Genomic DNA, 21,129 nt, shown 5'->3' with positions numbered 1-21,129 from the left:
CCTTTTGCTGGAGCTAGATAACAAAGCCCATAGATGGGAAAGGTTTTGGCCTTGCACAAAGGGCTCCTCAACTGGGCTATCTGTAAGGTCCCTTCTATGATTCACCCATGGCGGGACATCCAGGCGCTGCAGCATGAGATAGAAAGAAAAAGCCCCAGGCTGCAGCGCACCCCTCTCTGGTCACACAGACGATGGCTGTTTACACTGGCTCCCCAGCAGGAATTCAGGATTTCAGTCCTGTGCTATATTTAGGCTGCAACACTACTGATATTTTTTAGGTCATTGGCCCTTGACACACAAGCGTATTTTCTGAGAGGAAAAATTTCGGCTCTCGACTGAGTGGTGGGAAAATACAACCCACAGAATGTTAAGTTTTCTCAGACTGGAGCCAGGAGTTAGGAACTGACAAGGGGAGTTTAGGTTATGAATACAGTCTGTCGGCTGAGCCAAATGTTTAAGGCAGCCCCGTGGTGGGGACCCTTCGTCTGGGCTGGCAGCACTCTGCTGGCTCCTGACACTTAGGAGCCCTGGATATTTACATTACAGCTTTTACCATAAGAGGAAGAAGAGCTGTTAAGAGCCGATTATCTTGGGACAAAGAGGAAAGGGGTTGAAAATGGGCCACAGTCCTTTGCTGAAACATGCTCTCTGCAAAGCAACAACCAGTGTCTAGAAAGAAGAAATCAAAAACCCGGTTCCGCTTCCAGATTCCTGGTCTGAGTGTGTTACAGGAACGGGATCCAAGGGGAAAAGAGTTCTGTGAAAACAGCTTGAATGAAAGAGTCCCTTTGTAGGAGGTTATGACTGATAAATTACGGGAATGTTTGTGATATGCTATAATAGTGGCAATTAAGAGACATTTCAGATGATGAATGCCTGAGAATATGCGGCGCAGCAAACTTCCCAGAACCTCTCCAAGATGAACAGTGACTCTATTCTCACTTTAATTAGAAATTAGCCAACCCTTGTGCGGCTTATTCCCCTTCCTTCTTCACTACCTCCCCATCCCAGTGGCTGCTCCGATACAAGCCGTTCCTCATTTGCAGTCTGGTTTTGCAAAGGCCCTGATCGATCACCTGAGGTTTTGCAAAGCCCAGCTCAGCCACTAGCCCTGCCGGCACTCAAAGTTGCTGCCTCAGCTGTGGCTGCATACATGAAGACCTGCACGACTCTAGGCTCCTGTGGCTGTGGGGCTGTAAAGAGTATTAAAGGAACATTAGAGGAAAGAAAAAAGCAGAGGTCAACTCGAGTACAACTTACAGTAACGTAAAAATTCCCAGCCCTCAAATAGGCCTTTCTATGGTGAGCTGCCTCTTTACCAGCATGGAAATGGCTGTACAAACACGTTAAGCCCCTAAGGACATAGAGATTGAGATTGGGCCCCCTGGAAGTGGAGCAAAATGGGTTTGCAATGACTGTAAACCCCACATTCCTGTTCTCCTGGAGCTTTACGAGACCCCCCTGAGCCCCAGCGGCCGGCGGCTCCAACAGTGCAGTGACCAGTGAAGTTAGAGAGCAATTGTACACAATGGGGTTCGCAAGTTATGCAATGCTGCAGACACGGGGTGACTCCTGCCAGGTGCTGGACAGACACTAATCCCCCCTTGGGGAGCCAGATGGAAGTTCACAGTGTGGAGGAATTTGACCTTGGATAACTCTTTGTATTTGAGTCTGGTTGTCATGCGAAGCTTTCCCCAGGAGTGACGGATAGGACCGTCCCAAAGCTGTGCTTCACCATATGGGTCCTCAGTGGACTCAGACAGTTAAAAAAATACCTCCCAAACTGAAAGGAGAGGAAGGAAAAAAAGCAGGGTTTGAAATTCCATGTCAGTTTTCCTCTGGCTTGGGTCCATAAACTTCCAATTTAGGAAAACCACAACCCTCCTCTGCTGTGAGCTCACATGAATGCATGCAGTGCATGGGAGATTTAAATTAAAAGTGTTACAGATTAGTCAGAATGAATGGACATTAGAAATGACTCTTTTTATTTAAACTTCAGAAGAAATCAATGGGCAGATGTTGATAAAAGAAGAGATAGCGCCTTACTGTAGACACCTGTGGGTGTCAAAGTTGCAAGGGGTTAATATCCTCCTCGTTCCAACCTGGGAGGGACAGAGGGAAGGAAGGAGAGGCAGGACCTACGCCTACTTCAATGCCTTCTGGTACTGAGACCTGGATGGCACTGAACGCCTTTGTTCTGTTCCCTTTTCTTGCTATCACATGAGATTAATCTTTCAGTGCATAATTCGGGATTGTTTTTTCCCCACAGCTTCCATGCCCAAGACCAACTGTTTTTCCCTAAACAATTGGATGCACAAAGCCTTTAGTGGAGTAACAAATTTGTGTTGCAAACAGAGAAGGAAAAAGCAGTTTTTTCCCCTAAAATCATCTTCTTTTATGTAAGGGAAGAAACACATGGAAGCTCAATGGGAGTGGACCTGTACTGGGCCTATTCAGAGCCCTATATCCAGGACAGATTTCTCTTTGAGTGAGAAGAGGTTGAATAGGAGAACGATTCTTCAGGCAAAACTCCCCACTGCTTTCAATTACTTTAGATGACTGAATTGTTCACAAATGTCTCTCTGGGGAAGGCAAATCTCTTCACCAAAAGCAGGTTCCTGGGCGCCTGTCCCATTACAGAGCATGTTGTATCAACTGCAGCGGCTGAAGCTCGATCACTCAAGCTGCAAGGTTACTGGTCACTCTGTCCTGATGGATACCAGCATTCCTGAGGGCTTCCAACATTTTCCACCCTGGCCTTGGATGACATGCATTTAATCAGAACAATATGACTGGCCTCTTCCTCACAGGTCTGTGGGTGTTTAATACTTTGGCATCTAGTTAGATTTACCAGTCTCAGATCTTTGTGCTTTCAGCATGAAAGGGTGGGCATCTCCAGAGAGTGATTTGTACCAAGACACCCATCTTGGAAGAAACCAGCATGGATGAAATGCCTAAATTTTAATAGCTAAAGGAATGTTCAATGCATCTTATATCATGCTTCAAGACACTGAGCAGAAAATAGCTAAGCCTAGGAAGAAGCAGTTTAGACCTGGCTTCTGCAAACCCAGGGGATCAAACAGTATTTCCCTCGCACTGCTGGTAAGTGCATTTCTATTATAAGCTGGGTGAGCTTCTGATCTCAGCTGAGACAGTCTGTATACCTTGAGGAGAGCATGGTTTTCATTCCTTGCCACCCAAAGCAAAGACAGGGGCAGGTACCCCCAAGCCATTGGTGGTGGACTTCAAGAGAGCTCAGGTTTGGGACAGATTCATATTCATCCCAGGGTAGAAACAGCTCAGCATCGCTTGCACTTGCTCCTTGGCTGGTGGCCTGTATAAGCTGCATTGGTAATCCTAACCCATTTATTACTGGGTTAGAATTAACACCATGAAAGCCTTTGCCTATGATCATAATGGGGGCAGCCAGACTCCTCTCTCATGAACTCAGACTGGAGATTGAATGTTTCTCACAAAGAGGCAGATTGGAACAATCCACACAGAGCAGAACAAAGCCAAATGCACCTCCTCTTGCAAGAGGCTACTGTATATCTTGGACAAGAAGCATCTCAGTCATGAGACTTGACCACTCAGTCTCTTCCTATTGTCCCTAATGGTTCATGTAAATACAGATGGGAGGCTCAGTGTGGGTTTAAAGTCTACCTCATTTTCTTGCTACAGCACATGGAAAGTGCTTCAGTGTTGTGCTTGCAAATAGTGAGTGCAAGCCTCAGCCTGCTGCAGCTTCACGTTAGCTTTAACAGCAGCAACCCCCAACGTGATGAAATAGTTCAAGGTTCAGCCACTGCCCAGCGCAGCTCTGATGCCTGTCCCTGCCCTCCAAGAAACCCCTATGCCCCTTGCCCTGACCCACAGCTGCCTTGGGGCAGTGGAAGAAGAGATGAGAAGCAACAAGCTGGTGAAGGACATAGATGTTTGTGACTGTTCAGAAGGAAAAACCATTATTGCCCCAAACTTCCCAAGTGCCTAAGGCCTCTGTGCTCCTCTGGTGAGCTCCACCACCTCATTTCACCTGGAATCCTTGGTCCAGGGCAGGACATCCCAAGTGGCCTTCTAGCTTTACCTGAACCTGACTGCTATTGGTCTACTGCCTGACACAGTGTGGGACAGAGACCAGCCCTGGGCAGGCCGATTTGACATGCCCAGAGTGGAAATAAGCACTCATGTCTAGCTCAATGTTAACACTTTGACTTCCTCTCCACCAACACCAATGCTCTGTGGGCTATGGTGGGGCTGGTGACACTGGGATGGATCCTACCAGATTGCCCCTGTCCTTCCCAGCTCTAGAATGGGGGGAGAAGTCTGTATCAAATGCTGAAGGCAATTTTACAGTGTGTTGTAAAAATATGTAGGGATAGGAACTTATTGAACGCTTCTTGTGCGTTCTCCATAGAGCCTTGAATAGAAATGGGATTTTTTCTGTCTGTTTGGATGCTTTCTGGCGAAGATGAAATTTTAACATTTGTGTGTCCTCCCCCCTCCCCTGCCTGTCTATCCCTCTTTGCTTCTGCCTGTAATGAACACGGGGTGAGTAACTCTGCAAGCCAAAAGTTCCCAAGTGGCTCTCGGAAACATGTGAGGCTCATTAGACCTTCCTGCAGCTCTGGGGCTTTCCGGTGGAGGGTTATTTTCCTCTCTTTTTGATGATCTGTGTTGGTTGCTGTTTGCTTTTATTTATTTATTTGTTTAAAGGGCAGCAGTTCAAGTCTCATAAATGCTTAAATATGGAGCAATCAAGTTGGAGAAGTCTCCAGGGCAGCTCCAGAGCCTGTGGACTTGCTCAGCAAAGAGTGCAGGGGGAAAAAATCAGAGTTGCCCCCAACTAAGAGTGGGAATTAGGCTGCAAGCTCGGCGGGGGGGGGAAGGCTGACCTTGTTACAATAACCCATGGGATGTCTTTAGGGGAACTGCAGCCTCCTTAACACCAGCTATACCCTGGCATCACGGTGCTTTTAGGACAGAGGAGCTGCCAGGAAAGAGCCCTGCAAGTATTGCTCTGCAAGTGGCACTGATACCTCCATCCGCTGTTGTCATGAGTAGAACATCAACAGCCCCACTGAAAAACCTTCTGCCCAAAACCAAAGAGAAAGGATCTGGGTTTGCTGGCTTAGAGGGACTCAGAAACAGCCTCAGCTGCACCCTGAGACCTAAATGAAGGCCAATGCTCTTCTGCACTTTAACTAGTTAGCTAAAGCGAATTTTGTTGTCTCTTTTCTCCTGCCCACCCAACACTCCCACATGCCTAATCCTCCATTTCCACAGCCTTCATCATGCTGGAGCTGACTAGATTAATGGGAAATGCTAATACGCCAGGCCTGAAAAGAAAGCAAAGAGCTGGTTCTGTTTGAATTCCACATTAATCTGCTTAGTGATGAAACTATAAATCAAAACCTGGAAGTTTTACCAATCTGAAATTATGTGTTTAACATTTCAGCCCTTTCCTTCCTCCCTCTTGCCCAACACTGATACGCACAGCCTTTTACAGTAGCAGGGCAAGCTTGCAATGCTGCGCTTGCTCCTGAATTCCTAATTGAGCTTAGCCATAATGAGATGTCTTCAGGAAAACAGGGTGAGGCATGATGCTGGAACAAGAATGGATTTCCTAAATGGCTCCTTTATGAGGAGGAAGACCATGGTCCTGAAAGGGTACACGGGGGTATATATGAGGTCCTCAGTGCCATGGGTTAGTGGTGGACTTGGCAGTCCTGGGGTAAAGGTTGTACTTGATGATCTTAAAGGTCTTTTCCCATCTGGCTGATTCTATGATATGGGAAAATGCAGGACTGGGAAAAATAGAGGTAATGAAGTAGCAGAACAGAAGGCTCAGGGAGGACTCAGTTTGGGGTCTCACATGGCTGAGTACATCTGTGTGTATCAAAATGAAAACCCACCTTCTGGCCTGCAATACCTACCAGCTCTAGAGGAGTGTCAGGGATTTGAAGCACTGCTAGACACCCCCAATACTAAGGGGCCAGGAGTCACAGATGGCTTTCACAGCTGGAAACCAGCTAGTGAGCTGGGATCTGTAACTTGATTCTGCCTTGCAGGGACTGGAGGTGTCCACAGCAGCAGCAAGCTCATTCTCATAGCTAGGGATGCCCAGAGCCCCCAGATATCCCTCATATATCATAATACATCAGCTAAGGACCTTGTTCCTGCCGTTGCTCCTTGGGCCTTTATCTTGCTGCCAGCGTGGCAGAAGCTCTCTTCTCTTCCTCAATTTACATTAACATCCAGCCACTAAATGCTACAGCCCATCTCCTTCCTTAATCTCCTCAGCTAACAGAGTATATAGGGATCAATGAGGTAGCGAAGACAATTCTGCACTTGTTTCGATAGCCTAAAGCAAGTAATTTTGTCTGTCTCTGCCTCAGTTTCTATGGATATTACTTAACCACCTTTCCAAGTACTTGGTAGATAAGAACCAGTGCGTAAAAGGGACACAGCATTACTGTGTAGAGTGTGGGAAGAATTAAATGTGTGTGAATGGTATCACAGCTCCTTGAGAGACTGCTTTGCATCCAGTGGTCCACCTCCAGCTTGGTAGGAGCAGTTGGTGGGATTTTAAACAGACACATAAACACGTTTGTTCTGAGGAGGTAGGTCCTTGCCTGCCTGATGGTCTTGGACGCTGCACAGACATAGCTGGGAAACTAAAACATTTGTTGATGGATTTGGAGATTAAATAAATAGTGAAGTGTCTACAGGATGTTAAAATGCTGAAGTGATGCCTATCCCATAATAAAACAGCCCTCCCCCAGCACTTACTGAAGTGTATGTCTGCCAAAGCAGGCACTGCGCTAGTTCACAAGGCCATTTTTCAGTAGGTCAGAGCAGTTGGACATCTTCTGGGCATTGTTAAAATACATCTGACAAGTCTGTGGCATCTCACACAACTGACTGCCTGAAAGCCTCAACTGGAGACTTATTATTTGATAATCTCCTCATTCAGATGAATTTTGACCATGGAGTCAGAAAGCCACATGGTGGATCGCAAAACCCACTTAAAATACAGCGAGTGCTCATTGCAACTAAAATATAACAAGTGGTGAATATGAGCCCCGCTGAAAACAGCAAGGCAAGTGGTTTGTTCAGACCGTGCAGACAAATGTATCCCAGGGAACCACAGCAGACCTGCAGGAGGATTTACTGGCTAGAAAGAGAAATGAGGTCTGAGGTAGATGGTGGTACCTTGCTTCAGGGTAGAGTACCGAAAGCCTTTAGTTCTCACATGTCCTGAGTACCACAGCACTACTTAGAGAGGAATGGCATTACACAGCATCTCTGAGCCAATCCAGTCTGGAGACCAAGAACGAACAAACAAGTTTTGGTTGCTTTAACTTATTTATAAGAGCTAGTGTTCAGAGCACAGCCTGGGCAGTCCGGACTTCTGATTACTGAATCAGTTTGGATATGAAGACTGAAATCTCAAGTAGTTGGATCACACCTTGACCCACCACAGCTAGCATCACCGCAAAGTTGCTATTCCATCTATCTCCGCTAATGCGTTGCCATTGAATTCCCAAGATCTCACAAAGCAAAGTTTCACTTGTCAGAAATAAGTGGAATTACACTGATTATGCTGATGCCTGGAGCTCCTTTTCTTTTCAAGACCCCATTGCCTGTTGCATTAGCAATAAATCTGGACTCTGTACAGCATTGGCTTTGGTTTTATGTATTTTGTATATGGGACAGCAGAAGGGAATTACCAAACCCATGGATGTTTTTCAGGGTTTGTGTGGTGGAAACAGCAGTCTAGGGAAAGGATACCAAAAAACTCTCCAAGTCAATGTCATACCCAATCAGCCATGGTCGAGGTTGGTGGTGCAAAGGAGGACCTGAGTGCTCCCACTGATGTGTGCGCAGCAGCATGGGTGCTGCTCAGCCAGGAAACTGTGTTGTACCTTGCCATAGTACTCCCAAGCCAGGCTCAGCAATGGTAAGCCAACAGATGGTTCCAGAATGCCGCAAATGCACTGAAATGTGATTAACTCAACAAAAAAAAAAAAAGCATGAAGCATATTTTTTTTGAGTTTGGAATAATTTTGTTTAATTTTAAAAGGTTGATTAATATTTCTTTTTTAAAGGTTTTTTTTTGGTTCTGGTACCATGCAAAGGTCCTATAGATTATCTGCTTTGCTTTTGAGATGCAGTAGCAACAGGGATTAATATATAGCAGCAACAAAAACTAGCGTGGTCAAGAGCTTCTTTGATCATCTAAATAATAAACAGTGGCAGAAGTCTCTGTCTCTGGGAAGCGATCAAACTGGCAGACTTTCTGTCCAAGCAATATTCTACTAAAATACTCAGTCAGCATTTAAATTGGAGGATGCTGGCTACTGGAGAAAATGCTGTTAGGATTAATATATGTAAGTGTAGCGTTAGCTATCATCTCGCGCTGGCCACTAATAAAACTGCTGTTGCTGGTTGTTTGCAATGATGAGCTATGAGATGCCTTCCCCAGTCAAACCTCCACCCAGCAGCAACTCTCCTGGTACCTGACCCACCATTTCAAGCTCTGTCCAAAGAACTGGAAGCTCATCACAAATAAAGTGATGTGGTTTTACTGAGCTTTTGCAGATGTTCACAAATTCTGTCTGAGAAATGACAGCTATTCAAGTCCACCCTGCCCTGTGAGTGTCAGGCTGCATCGATGCTCGTCTGGATGGGAAGGGAGGCACCTTTACAGTCCCATTTCACTGGTGGCTCTAGCAAAAAGGGATAACATGCCAGGAACATGATATAATGCCATAGTGGATGGCTGAGGATGTGCGCGTGCTGTAATGGAAAAAGTGCACTTGTGTATGGGCTCAGTGCTCTCAACAGAGTAAATCTATGAAAAGACCATCAATCCTGGGAGTTATCACAGGCAGTAGCATCCCCTGATGCATAGTGTGTAGGCTGGGATAGGTTATTCATAACTGCAATTTGGACACATCTGAAAACTAACTAGCTCCTTAGTTTTTGAGAGTAGTTTTACATGGGTAGAAGGTAAAAGGGGGTTCAGTACTGAACCCTCCTGTTTCCTCCTCCCTTTTTTCCAGCCCAAACGAATTGGTTTCAGGTTCAGGCTCCTAAAACAAGCTGAAAGAGGGTGGATGGCAGCTTGGTTCACTTGGAACCATCACTGTGGTATTTCTTACAGGGGTTTCAAAACCATGCCCCGGGGCCACCAGGGCAAACAGTGTGACAAAGGGCTCTTCAGAGTAATAGGCTTGTATATTGGCTGCAGGCATCTTCTAGGACAAATACCTAAAATAAACACGCTGACCATGGCTTCTGAATTCCAAAGGCCATAAAATCTATTCCTGAAGTCTGCTGAAACCAAAGAACGATTTGAAGCTGGTTCAAAGTTTGCTGAAATTACTAAGAGCCTTACCCTGGTATCCCTCTAAGCAACACACACAATTTCAACAGGCTTTTAATCTGGCTTCTTCTGTATAACTTGGCTTCAGGCATGGAGACTTCCAAAGCACAGGAAAAGCAAAATGCCAAGCAAATGGGAGTAGCAGAAAATGCCTTTTCCAAATGCAAACGCCGATCAGTCAGTCCAGCGCCCGGCTTTAGCCAATTTGTGAAGCTGATAAATAATTTAATGGGCTTGTCCCTGCAGCAGAGTCTCGTCTCGGTTGTCTAATGTTGATTTAAAAAGCAGACGAGCTGCATACTGATTGGTTTACAGCATCATTTCAACCTGGACTCACCAATGGACTGGAATGAGTTGCTATTCAAACGGGCATCCAGTTCTAGTGTATTCACTGTGATGCTCAGTTTATTTAACCCAGTTTAGCCAGTCTCAGAAGCACACACAGTTTATTAGAGCTGTATTGTTATACCTCAAGCTGCAAACAGCTAGCATAACTCTCAAGAAGCTAGTCAACCAAGCCCCAAACCTCCCTATGCTACACATCAAGTAAAACAAAAGTTTTAGGTGAGCAGATGCCTCAAACTTTGCAAGACTAAGCAGTCAGAAGGCATTGCACAAGTCAAGTAGGGATAACTAGTGCTACCGCAGTTTAAAACACACTGTGTTTGCTCATTTTCCACAGATTAGGTGTCTTTAAGCATGCTTTCCTATGAGTAAGTCATAAATGACTCTTGTGCAGCTGCAGGGACAGCTTGAGCATGCAGAACAGCTAAGGCTGTACTTACAAGTATACGGCTCAAGGAAAGGGGATATAGCAGGGTGACCTTTATTTTGCATCCACTTATTCCCCTCTGCTCTGTGGGAAGGAGAGTTTAGACCCATGTTCACCCAGAGGAGACACCACCACCATCCTCATACCCTGCATTTGTCCTCCCAGACCTCCCCTGCCAATGGTGTCTCCTCTGTCCCGCTGCCTGTGATGAGACCCAAAGCGGTTGGTAGGAACAGGACAGGACCCTGTGCAACTCAGCACTGGGGTTTGAGGGTCTGGCCTGGTGTTTTGTAACCCTACCTGGTAAACGGCTCTGGAAATGCACCATGGCTTCAGCATGAGCTGCAGGACCCTCAGGTTTCCAAAGCGGCAAGTCCTCAGAGCCCGGGATGTCAGGCTCCACACCAGGCTGTCCCAGCTGTAGAGCAGATCCTCAAAGCCAAAGAGCACAGCAGCCATGCCAGCTCCCTGTGTGAAACACCCCGGACTCCCTGCTTGGAGGCAATCAGCTAATCCCAAGGCGCCTTCTGAACTGCCAGGTTAAAAAGTCACTGCAATTTCCATCAAAGAAGGAGAAGGAAAAGAAAGGGGAAAAAAAAAAAAAGCCCTAACCACCAAACCAAACCCGACAACAAAAACCAGCAGCCAAAATAAACTGTTTGGGGATGTGTCTTTCTCCCTTCGCACACGCCCTTCAGGATGTGGTTTCTCCCTCTGTGTATCTTCTCAAAGTGAGTTCTGCTGCACCCATGGAAAAGCAAGGAAGAGGTAAAAAGACCTCTCCTGACTTAGGGAGGCAATTGCACATCCCTTGCAAAGGGCTTCTTCTTTACACTGCATCACTTCCCAGCTCTCCGCTGCAGAACCAAGAAGCAAACTCGCATCCAAAGTCATCACTTTACAAGCTCAGCCCTGGGATTCCATCCAGAGGGAGGAAAAAGCCGCTTGCTCTCCCTCTGCCAACATTCCCAAGACATTCCAATACTGGGCTTAACTCTTTCAAACACTGGAGGAGAACATCTGAGCAGACGACTTTGCCCCATGCAAGGTTTCATCTTCTGTTCCGTGTGTTGACTAGCCATCGCAGAGTTACATTCTGGTCCTTTTTCCAGGAAACTATCTGTTCTGGTGTCTTTGTATGTTTTGGACTTCATGTGAGACTTATGCAACTGTCTGCAGAGCACCTTATTTACCCAAAGGGTGGTATCGTGGAAAGTTGGATGGAATGAACAATGCCCATTTAAAATCAGTCTGATTCAGCTGGTGTAGACATATTTTTAACCCTTGCATTTATAAGATTGTGTCTCATCTTAACAAGCCCAGGATAATGCAATACCTCTGAGCTAGATGCCAAAACACCCTTTTCAGTCTATGGATGCAAAGATAAACCTTCCTAATAAAGGTTTTGAGAAGAGATCAGCCCTTTTCCCCCCAGGAGCAGCTTGTCTGGGTGGAGACTTCAATGCGGTCAGCATCTGTGATGGGATGAGAGAACTGGTCCAGCGAGGGTGAAAATACATTTTCAACACAAGGATTTTGAAGTTTGGTTAAAATCCACCAGAAAATCATGCAGCTAAATTGCAACAGCTTTTCCAACTAAATCTCGTGAGTTCTCCTTCTACCTACGAGCTAAGGTTTAATAACCAAGTGGGGAAACTGAGGTGGAAGTATTCTACCAAACGCACAGCTCAATCCAGTGCTCCTGGAGACAGCTGCCCATTAGTGCTATTTTTCACTTATTTCACCCTCCCTGCACAGGAATGTGCACAAAAAAGGCAGTAGGACTTGGAAAGAGCAGATGGGAGTCAGTTGGGAAGTTGCCTACATGAGGGCACTTCTTAGAGACAGGACAACACCACTTTGAGCTAAAATCATGAGGGACCTGCACGCACTGAGCCCCTAAAGCTGCTGGTTTGATCTCTGGTTGATTCTTTGCAGATATGTCCCACCCTGACCCCATCCATAATTAGATCTTCGAGGACTGGAGGACATGAAGAGAGCAGTGACTCACAGTAATGGCACAAGGATGCTCATCAGCTTATTGACAGGGCAGGTGGAGGGCCAGGAAAATACAGCTGCAAAATGCATATTCTCAGCCTAATTGCTTCTTCAGGACATCGCTTTTAGAGTAGCATCATAAAATATGGTAATAAAATCATAATATTTCCTTCAAACTTGTTAGAAGCTATTTATTCTGCAAAGTGTAGTTTTCTTTCCTCCTCTCTCTGCCCCAGCCTATCTGCTTTCTTTGCTAGTCTCCCTATGCTCCCCATCTCATGGTTATTTCTTTGCCTGCCTGTAAACTAGGTAACACAGTGCTTCTGTTAGCAGTGATGTAGGCAAGGGACCAGGAACGTCTCCATTATAGAGCCTCATTTGGAAGGAAGGTATTTTTTTTTTCTAATATAACTTGACTAGACAATATTTGCTCCAGGCTACAGCCTGGTGTATAAGATCTCTGCCTGGGAGCACAGGAGAAGCAAAGAAAGAAATGTGCTTGATAAAGGAAAACAGAGGGGGGAAAAGAAACCATAGCAAGTGATTGCTCTGGGATGTGACCTAACCCCTTTGGTATTCTGCAAGGGGGAGAGGAGGGGAAATGGAGGATATGCCACAGTTTTAAAATTAGCTACTCCACATGTGCGTCGAGTCTTTCCGTATGCTCGAAAGGAGATTATAGGCCCCCTGTCCCAACTCAGTAATTATTCAACAGATGAAGGAACCTTTTCTACTTTGCTGATGACATAATCAGACTCTCTGAAAACAGTTCCCCTATGTATTTATTTAACTGATGGACCGGAGCAGTCTCCTTAGGACTCACTTGAGTCTATAGGAGGCCCAGTGGGCATTTCGGTGTGTAGATTTACCTTCATGATTAAAGCAGACTGTTTGGTTTCCTGCAGAGGTTTTCCTGCTGATTAGACACACGCTATTTTTTGAGGGGTTAAAAGCTGCCTGTCCCACCTCGCAGCTTCCGAGGGAATTGCGACTGTGGATGTTTCTCAGGCAAAGACAGCCCATTCCCTCCAGATCCAAGGGACACACCGCCAAAGATGCTCTTTTCCATGGAGACACTACAGAAGGTACTCTTGTTTACCCAAAAATGTCAGAAGAGGTCATTGCTATGGGGAATGCCAAAGAGAGGAGAAAAAATCACCAATAATCAGCAGCTTGGCTCTTCTGATGGTGTGCAGTTTGAGCCATTTCTATAAAATCATCATATTTCTATAAAACACACCGAGCTTCACATTGACTAAGGTCAATTAGGAGAAAAAAGTACCTTTTGCTCTTTACATCGATCTGTAGACATTTGCAGGTCTTTTTAGCACAGTCTTTCTAATTATGCACTGATTATTTCCCGATATTTCTGAGAAAATGTCAGGCAAAACATTTACTATGAAGCCTCCCACGTTTTACTGACAGTCCAAAGGCTGTTACTGGGGCACAAAAATAGCTCCTTGCTTCCCATGCAAAAAAAATAGAAGGAACCCCCCCCCAGACTCTTTAGGCTGCTGTGTTGTTTCATGGGACTGTCACCGAGTCTTGAAGGCTGGGGATGGACTTCTCAACCCAACCTCAGCAGACAGCTCCTCCTCACTGCAGACCCTGCAGTCATTGCTGTGCACTGATGTAGGTAGATGCTTGCCTGCCCTGGGAGCTTCAGAGACGGGTCCTTGTTTTGCCTTTAGGCAGATGACTATTTTCTGGCCTCAGAAAGAGAACTCCAGCATCCCTTTCCAGTGCTCTAGAGTAAATCTCTACCCACAACTTTCCGATGGGTGTGGATGCATTTGGGCGCATTGAAGGCGGTTTCCTTTGAGCTTGCTGTAGACATACCAGAAACATCCTGCTTCTGCTCAACATATGGCCTCCAATGGCCCCTGAAGCTCCAGACCGATGTGGTCTTTCAGGTCTTATTTCAAACCTATTACACTTTTTGTTCTTTGTTTCTCTATAATGGAAGAGGATTAATGTGGTTAGGTCTTCTTGTCTGAAGTTCCCTTTCATGTAACAGCTTCATGCTTTCTTATGTTGGAGATGTTTTTTGAGATGTTTAAACAGTTCCATTTTCCTCCTTGTTCCTTAATGGCACATTATTTTCATGGCTGATATGATGGCAACAATTAGGCATGACCCACTGCCAAGTGATCAAACACATGGAGAAGGAGTCACCCTCTTTACTTCACATGTGTCCATAAAGTGCCATCCCCTTAGTGGGGACCTACAGAAGTGACCTCTCTCCTGTAACTGCAATAAACCACAAACTCTGCTGAGATTTCCAAATGGATGTTGGGCATCAAATCCACTTGTGAACGTGAGCCTCTGAGTTCCCTAATCTCACCCCAACCAAGGTGGTGTCTCCACTCACAGTGACCCATTTTGGCTTCTCTGTCTTTTCCCTGACAAGTGGCCTTGCTACCACCCAAGGAGGCACCATGGAGGGATTCTATGTGTCCAGTGGGAGCTTCCCAGAGTGCAAGGACTGGATACTCTTGGCTTTATTTCTTGTACCTTTGCCAGGTTTTATACTTTGTTCATATGAGGAAAGATTTGAGGGAAGGGTTTTAAAGGAGCTGGGAATGGCATTCGAGTTGAAGAAGCAAATCCTCAGACTTCGAGGGCTACAGTTACAACACATACGTTCTAGGTAAAGGAAACTCACCTGAATATAAAAAAAGTGAAAAAGAAGTATGGATGCCCATACTGCGCCTGCTGAGAGCTTTGATCAGCGAAGGGTCTGCTGACCCTGTAACCATTTTGGGTTGCTGAAAGATCGTGACCTTAGTCTGTCTGGGTCACAAGACCTGGACAGGGACCATGCCTGAACCTTCACAGACTTGTAGAGGTGGCACTGACACCCCTAGCTCAGCTCTGTGGAGCTGTGGGTCAAGAACCTGCACTTGGAGCAATGATCTGCTGCCCCATGCAAACGTGATGGCTGTGCTTGCACCCCTTCATTTACAGTCTCACTCTCACCCATCACATTCTACCAAAACCATAGATCCAAACAGGCTCTACCCCTCACCCCCTGGTCTGCCACCACTGACAGCCCTACACCCCTCTGCAGAGAAAATTCAGGAAACCAAAGGCTTCTCTGCTGGTTGCGTTTTAGGATGAACATCAGGAGTCAGGAATACTGGCCAATTTCCTCAAGATGTTCTCATGCATCCATATGGCCTAAAATGTTCCATAATGAAATGAACTGCTGCTTCACAGTAATAATTGCATGAAAATTTGCTATTCCAGTCATCCACCTTGATCATAATGTTTCTAAAGCTCTTTGAAAATGTAAAGTGCTCTAGCAGTGCTAAGTATTATCATTATGTGAACAGCAGCTCCTTCTGTGTAAGGCTGTACGTGTCCTCACTTGAAAGAGATTTTTATTGACTGACACAAGAGACTATGTCATATCCTCAAATCATACGCATTTCATTTCCTAAAGTAAGCTGTGTTAGCAATTTAACAAGGTTTAAAAGTAGGTGAATCCTATAAAGCCGGGCTTGTACTTGTCCCTAATATTCCACTAGCTAAAGTGATTTGCACTTCTACTGTGCGGAAACGTGGAAGAGATTGAGCGGAGATTTGCTATTCAATCCTCTTTCTCCACAAACACTGTGGTGAATGAGTCTGCAGGAGGGGATGTAGGTCATGATAACATATTAAGTAAATAGTGCAGAACAGCCGCAGAAAGTGAATGGCAAGATCTTAAATACGATTATTCACTTTGGAAACCCAAGCTTATGATTAACTCTGATCCCGCTGGGGGCCGTAATGTCCTGTGACCAGGGTGTCCAATTAAAGCAGCACGTGCTAGCACATGCCCATCACCACAAGGTTTATCATCACACTGCTCCCTGCTATTATGTGCAGAAATGCTTGGGAGAACTATTCCTGGCCAAAAGAAAACAGAAAAAAATCACGGCCTACTTAGGAGGCAGGTATGAACAGGGGGCAACCTAAAGCTCATCCAGCAGCTGGGCTGTTTTCCTTCCATGTTATTCAGCTGCCTCTGAAATAGCCTCTGGCAAGGTTCAGGGGTGAAGAAATAGGAATCTGAGACAAGCCTGTGTTTGTGCCCACCAGGTGGGCACTGAGTTTCAGACTGCGGATCAAACATACCTGACTGTTCACAGGAGTCACGCACTTGTTCAGGTACAGTTTTACTGCTTCAAGCTTTTGCTTATTCCTTTGGTGACTGGAGCAAGTATTTGCTTTTATGAGATGTTCTCCTGTACCCCGTGTTCATATAACATTGAATCATTTAGCTTGTGCTTCCCACCCCAAGATGACGGCCAAGCTGTCAAAATGGCCTTGGCTTTGGGACGTGGTCTGAAGGACACATTGCTTCACATTGCAGGTGTCTCTTAACTGCCACTATTTGCTTGGCAGAGAGGACAAATCTGGTGGCTCATATAAAGCCAGTCTGCAGTTTTGACCTATGGCAAGATGGATAACATAATGAAGGGCAGCCTTGCTGTCTATGCAAAACAAGCCAACATGTAGCACAAATGGCCCATTGCAGCAGAACATTTTCTTACAGCTTATCCTGCAGATACATTTAAGTAGTGTGTCTCATTCAGACCCAGTAGTAACACTCACTGCATTCTATGACTAATACAAAGTCCTTTCTGTTCACAGACAAGAGCTGAACATTTCATTAAAAAGGAGGAGGGCAAAGGGAACATATTTAGAAAATCAGTGGCCCAGATTTCTCACATTTGATCTTGCTTATGGGTTGCAAAGGCTGCTCCTGTCCAAGCTAAAGTGCATATATTTGATTTATTCTGAAGATCCTTATAAATGATCATTACAAATAAATATAGTCTTGCTGATTAAGATGTCGTTGTCACTGGACAGAGAGGAAAGACAAAATGCAAGCATGCCAAATATAACCTTCAGATTAGAAATGAGGAGGAATCTAGTCCTGTTGCAGGAAAGTCATCAGTTTTCTGAGCAACATTAGACGAGTCGCATAACTTTATGGGTCTCCATTTCCTCAGTAGATTAATTCATTGACATTTGCCAGGTGCTATGAAATCTCAGGGGAACTGTTTTACATTAAAAGCAAATATGTGTTCAATCTGCTAGAAAGCCAAGTGGTCATATTCCACTGGAGTTATGCAGCAGAAAGAAATACTTAAGATAGCTTGGATCGATAATGTACCCTCTGCATTGAAAACTCCTACACTGATTATCAAAATGAGCATAACTATGGGTAAATAAATGTTCCCTGAGGTGAGGACTGGTTATGTATGCATATGTGCCCTGTGGGAATAGTGTTGTATGCATCCAGGCAGTGCTAAATGCTTGTGCCATGAATGAAGGTTATGGCTAGAGACACCTCAGAGCGTGCCATGCTGAACAGTTAACACCACAAAATGCAGCACACACCCATTCATGGCATCTGCACTGGGGTGTTTTGGTTGTTTCTACTGCCACAGCACAATCAATCTGCAGATGGGAAACTCAGGAGTCAACACAGGGGGATTACTGTACTGCAGCGGATCCTCACGCTGAGAATATCTCCCCAGCTGGGACCAGTTAGACCTTCTCAGTAGAGTGTAAAAGTTGACCTCTACCCCGTTTACTCCCGAAACACAGACCCCTGTGGCTTGTGCTAATGGAAAATCTCCGTTTGCCTTGCAGGACAGCGCTGGATCCATGCCATCTACAGTGATAATGCATGCACAGTTGACAGAAGATGATAACTTGCTCTTCTGTTGCTGTTCAGCTTAAAACCCTGTACAAACATCAGCTTCTATTGCCTCATGGTGCATTGAGAGATCTGTATTGTTGAGCTGCTACTAGAGCTGTGGATAAACAGGGACAAGAAGACTGAAGTGCTGGGACAGACCAGCCAGAGGCTGGCAGACCTGGCTTTCCCTTTCTCTGGCTGTTTTTTATAGCTACTAGTACACCCACATACCCACCAGCATATCCAGACAGGGTGCTGAGCTTCAGGAGGTATAAATAGCAGCCCAGACTCCATCTGCAGAGGTGGAGAGCAGTTAATCAAAGTCCCCCACACTCTGCTTTCCAACCTGATGATTTGCAATGTGGAATTCAAACTCCTTGCCTAGCTTGTTAGCTCCTACCTCCTTAAAAGAGGATAAATGGCTCAAAAGCTGGCTGATTGAAGCAGCAAGTCACTCACTTCATTGTCTCTATGTACAGCAGGCTGAATCCGATCAGAAGTTAAAACAAAGAGGATTTACAGTCTTGATTTAGAAATTTATGACTCATTCCCATTTTGGCTGTTAGAAACGGCTGCCATTTCCCCTGCCCCCAAAGCATCCATGCCATAAAAACTAAAACCCATAAGCTCTTTGCTACCCTTATCTTGATGCACAAAGAATTCAAATGTTCGCTCTTGCTATCTGAAGCTTAACTTCCTGTTATTAAGAAGGACATCCTAGTATTTAACAACATGAGATTTTCACTTTTTTCCCCTTCTTCAAGCCAGGCAGAATGTCTGATGGTTCTGGGGTTTGTTTCCTGCGTGTAATTAAGTAGGTCACAGCTGCAAAGCAAGAGAACAAGAAAATATTCAGATCACACAAAGCCAAGAGCTATTAAATCATTTGCAGCTGAAGGATATGGCAGATTTTCTTTTTTATTTAAAAAAAACAAAGAAGTCTCAAGTCTAAGGAAAATAAATGTAGGAACTTTTAAGAGAATGATGAACTTGGAAGTTCTGCCCAAGCACCACAGTAGCTTGGAAAAAAAAGTGATCAAAACCCAGCTAATGTTGTTCACAAGTTAAATAGCTTTATGTGGTTGGAATAAATTCACTTCTCCATTGCTTAGGGCCCTATATTCTATCCATGCAATTCTCTTTGAACCACATGCAAGACTGCCTTCATTTCTTCTGGGCAGTTCCCACCAGGCTCTCCGTGCCAGCCCGAAATACCATACTATGGCCTCTCCTGTAGGTCCCACACAGCACATACCCTGTGCAACTCCAGATGTGACTCAATCGCAGGCCGGTCTCTACCCAGACATGAAGCTCGATGGGGTTGAAAGTCTTTTGATCTTCACTCATGGCTCTTGATGTTGTGTTGCCCTGATTTGGCTCCCACTCCATCTCTGTTTAGGATGGAGAGCTGTTCTTGGTCCCTGCAACACTCTCTTTACCCCACAGGCAAATACTGGCAGTGCATAGTCCATTCTGCTTAGTAAGCCATGCACACATGGGTTGCAGAATAACGGCTTAAAGGCCTTGACAGTAGGGGCAGAAACTCGGATTCACCTCATTGTGGACAGGTATCAATTGACAAAGCCATGCCACAACCTTGCAAAGCCAGGAAAAACTTCCTCTGTAGAGCCAAGGTATCAGTCTGTGTGAACCAGGCACTTGAAGAAGTGGGATATTGCAGGGTTCAGGAGGAACATAAATGACTGCGCATTTCCATCTAGCTTTTGGTATAAACATTCCTCCAAGCTACTTCTCAGCCAGCAAGAAGGAACATAGAGCAACAGCCCCATCACCCTCACCTTCCCCAGGTACAGTGCCTGGCACTGCTCTGCTCCATCATGAAAAGGAGATGAAACAGGGTATTCAGCTATGAGAACAGGTTTATTGGCTGCCATGGTCTAAGGAGCAATGGAGACACGTCTCAAATACATTGTAGTTGTTACAATACAATAGGGCTTTTTTTTCTGTGCAGTGAGAGAAACAGTCTTTGGAAAGATTTATGTCTGAAGCCCACCAAAATCAACAGTGTACAGGGCAGTGGTCCAGTCTGACAAGAATCACTGCTTTGGCAGGGAACAGCCTCTGTGAATCTGATTTCAAATTAGGGTGTTTGTTTTTGTCAGAAAAGTGATTAAGATATGTGCAGAATAGGAAGAACAAAAGGCTACTGCTGCTTCTATAAAATGTGATCAGGAGAGGCATAAATCTCAGCAATTATAAATTGGTGATGACCTCATATTTACTCAAGCTTTGATTGGGAAACTGTCATGAGAAAGAAAAGCCCACATAGATGGTATTCTTGGCTCTGTCCCTGTCTGACCAGACATGGTCAGTTCATTCCAGGATAAAAGAACACGGACCTTTTCATGCTGGTATTTCTTGGCTTCACAAGCTAGGAACTGGGAGGGAAAGATGGTCAGTGCCTCCCCAATGGGCAATCATTATGAAACACAAACAACAGAAGATTTCTGGGAGGCCAGTGCCCAGGAATCTGAAGCCAGTCCTGCAGTCTTTTCTTGACCTCATAGGAGAGGGGCTGCATGCAAGAGGGTGGTGGTACATACCCTGGACTGCAGAAGATGTCTGATCCATCTTCAAGGGATTCAGGGTATCTGGATTTGTGGGTTTCCACCTGGAATCTCTCTAAAAGGTGCTGACTTTCAGAGACGTTTTGCTCACTTCTCTCCAAATGTTTACTTCTTTCCTCTTGAGCCCCTTAAATAGAGGACTCTTGGGGAATGAAAGGTGCTGACTTCAAAGAAATCACCAGTGTTGGACTCTATAGGGGATATTCAGACACCTCACAGCATCTCTCTGCCTTTGCAGAAAAGCATTCATGCTGCCTATACCCCTGTCCTAAATCTCTCACCAATTTCCCTTCCAGTCTAGGGTGGATAACAGCATCTGTGGATTAGTATACAGCAAAGCTCAGGAATTAAGTTTGCAAAATGCTGCTGCAACCCATAGTCTGGCCAGCTCCACACAGTCTGCTATGACTGATGACTAAGTCATCTGCTGGCATCAGCCTGCTTATCTTTCCCCTAACACCATCCTCCATAAACTGGAGGTTGGTCCCAAGGCTACTTTAACCGCTCTCCGGTGCCTGATTGGATGCATTGGAATGCACTAACATAACTGTGCTTTTAAAAAGCAGTGTCTTCTGGTTTTATGACTCTTCTTGGCCAGGTTCCCACTGGCCCTAACTGAAGCAAACCCTTTTTCATCTGCAGGAAACAGCTCCTATTGGTGCATTTGAAAGTTTACAAGAGGATA

At 45.3% G+C, this 21,129-nt stretch overlaps 1 protein-coding gene across 6 annotated transcripts in view; it reads right to left on the bottom strand.

Annotated features, from left to right (window-relative positions):
* Positions 1–21,129, bottom strand: part of FRMD4A (FERM domain containing 4A) — a 287,437-nt gene that overhangs the window by 177,007 nt on the left and 89,301 nt on the right. For 3 of the 6 annotated variants that reach the window (XM_065667604.1, XM_065667616.1, XM_065667625.1), the window contains exon 1: positions 10,461–10,640. The exons of the other annotated variants lie outside the window; for them this stretch is intronic. In XM_065667604.1, coding sequence (XP_065523676.1) covers positions 10,461–10,619 — 159 coding nt within the window. In that variant the 5' untranslated portion in view covers positions 10,620–10,640. Of the gene's footprint in view, positions 1–10,460; positions 10,641–21,129 lie in introns of those variants that run through there. 6 annotated transcript variants of the gene reach the window in all.

This window comes from Lathamus discolor, chromosome 1 (genome assembly GCF_037157495.1).
Source record: "Lathamus discolor isolate bLatDis1 chromosome 1, bLatDis1.hap1, whole genome shotgun sequence".
Taxonomy (NCBI): Eukaryota; Metazoa; Chordata; class Aves; order Psittaciformes; family Psittacidae; genus Lathamus; species Lathamus discolor.
Note: the sequence above shows the minus strand (reverse complement) of the source record. Positions and strands in the feature narration are given on the sequence as shown.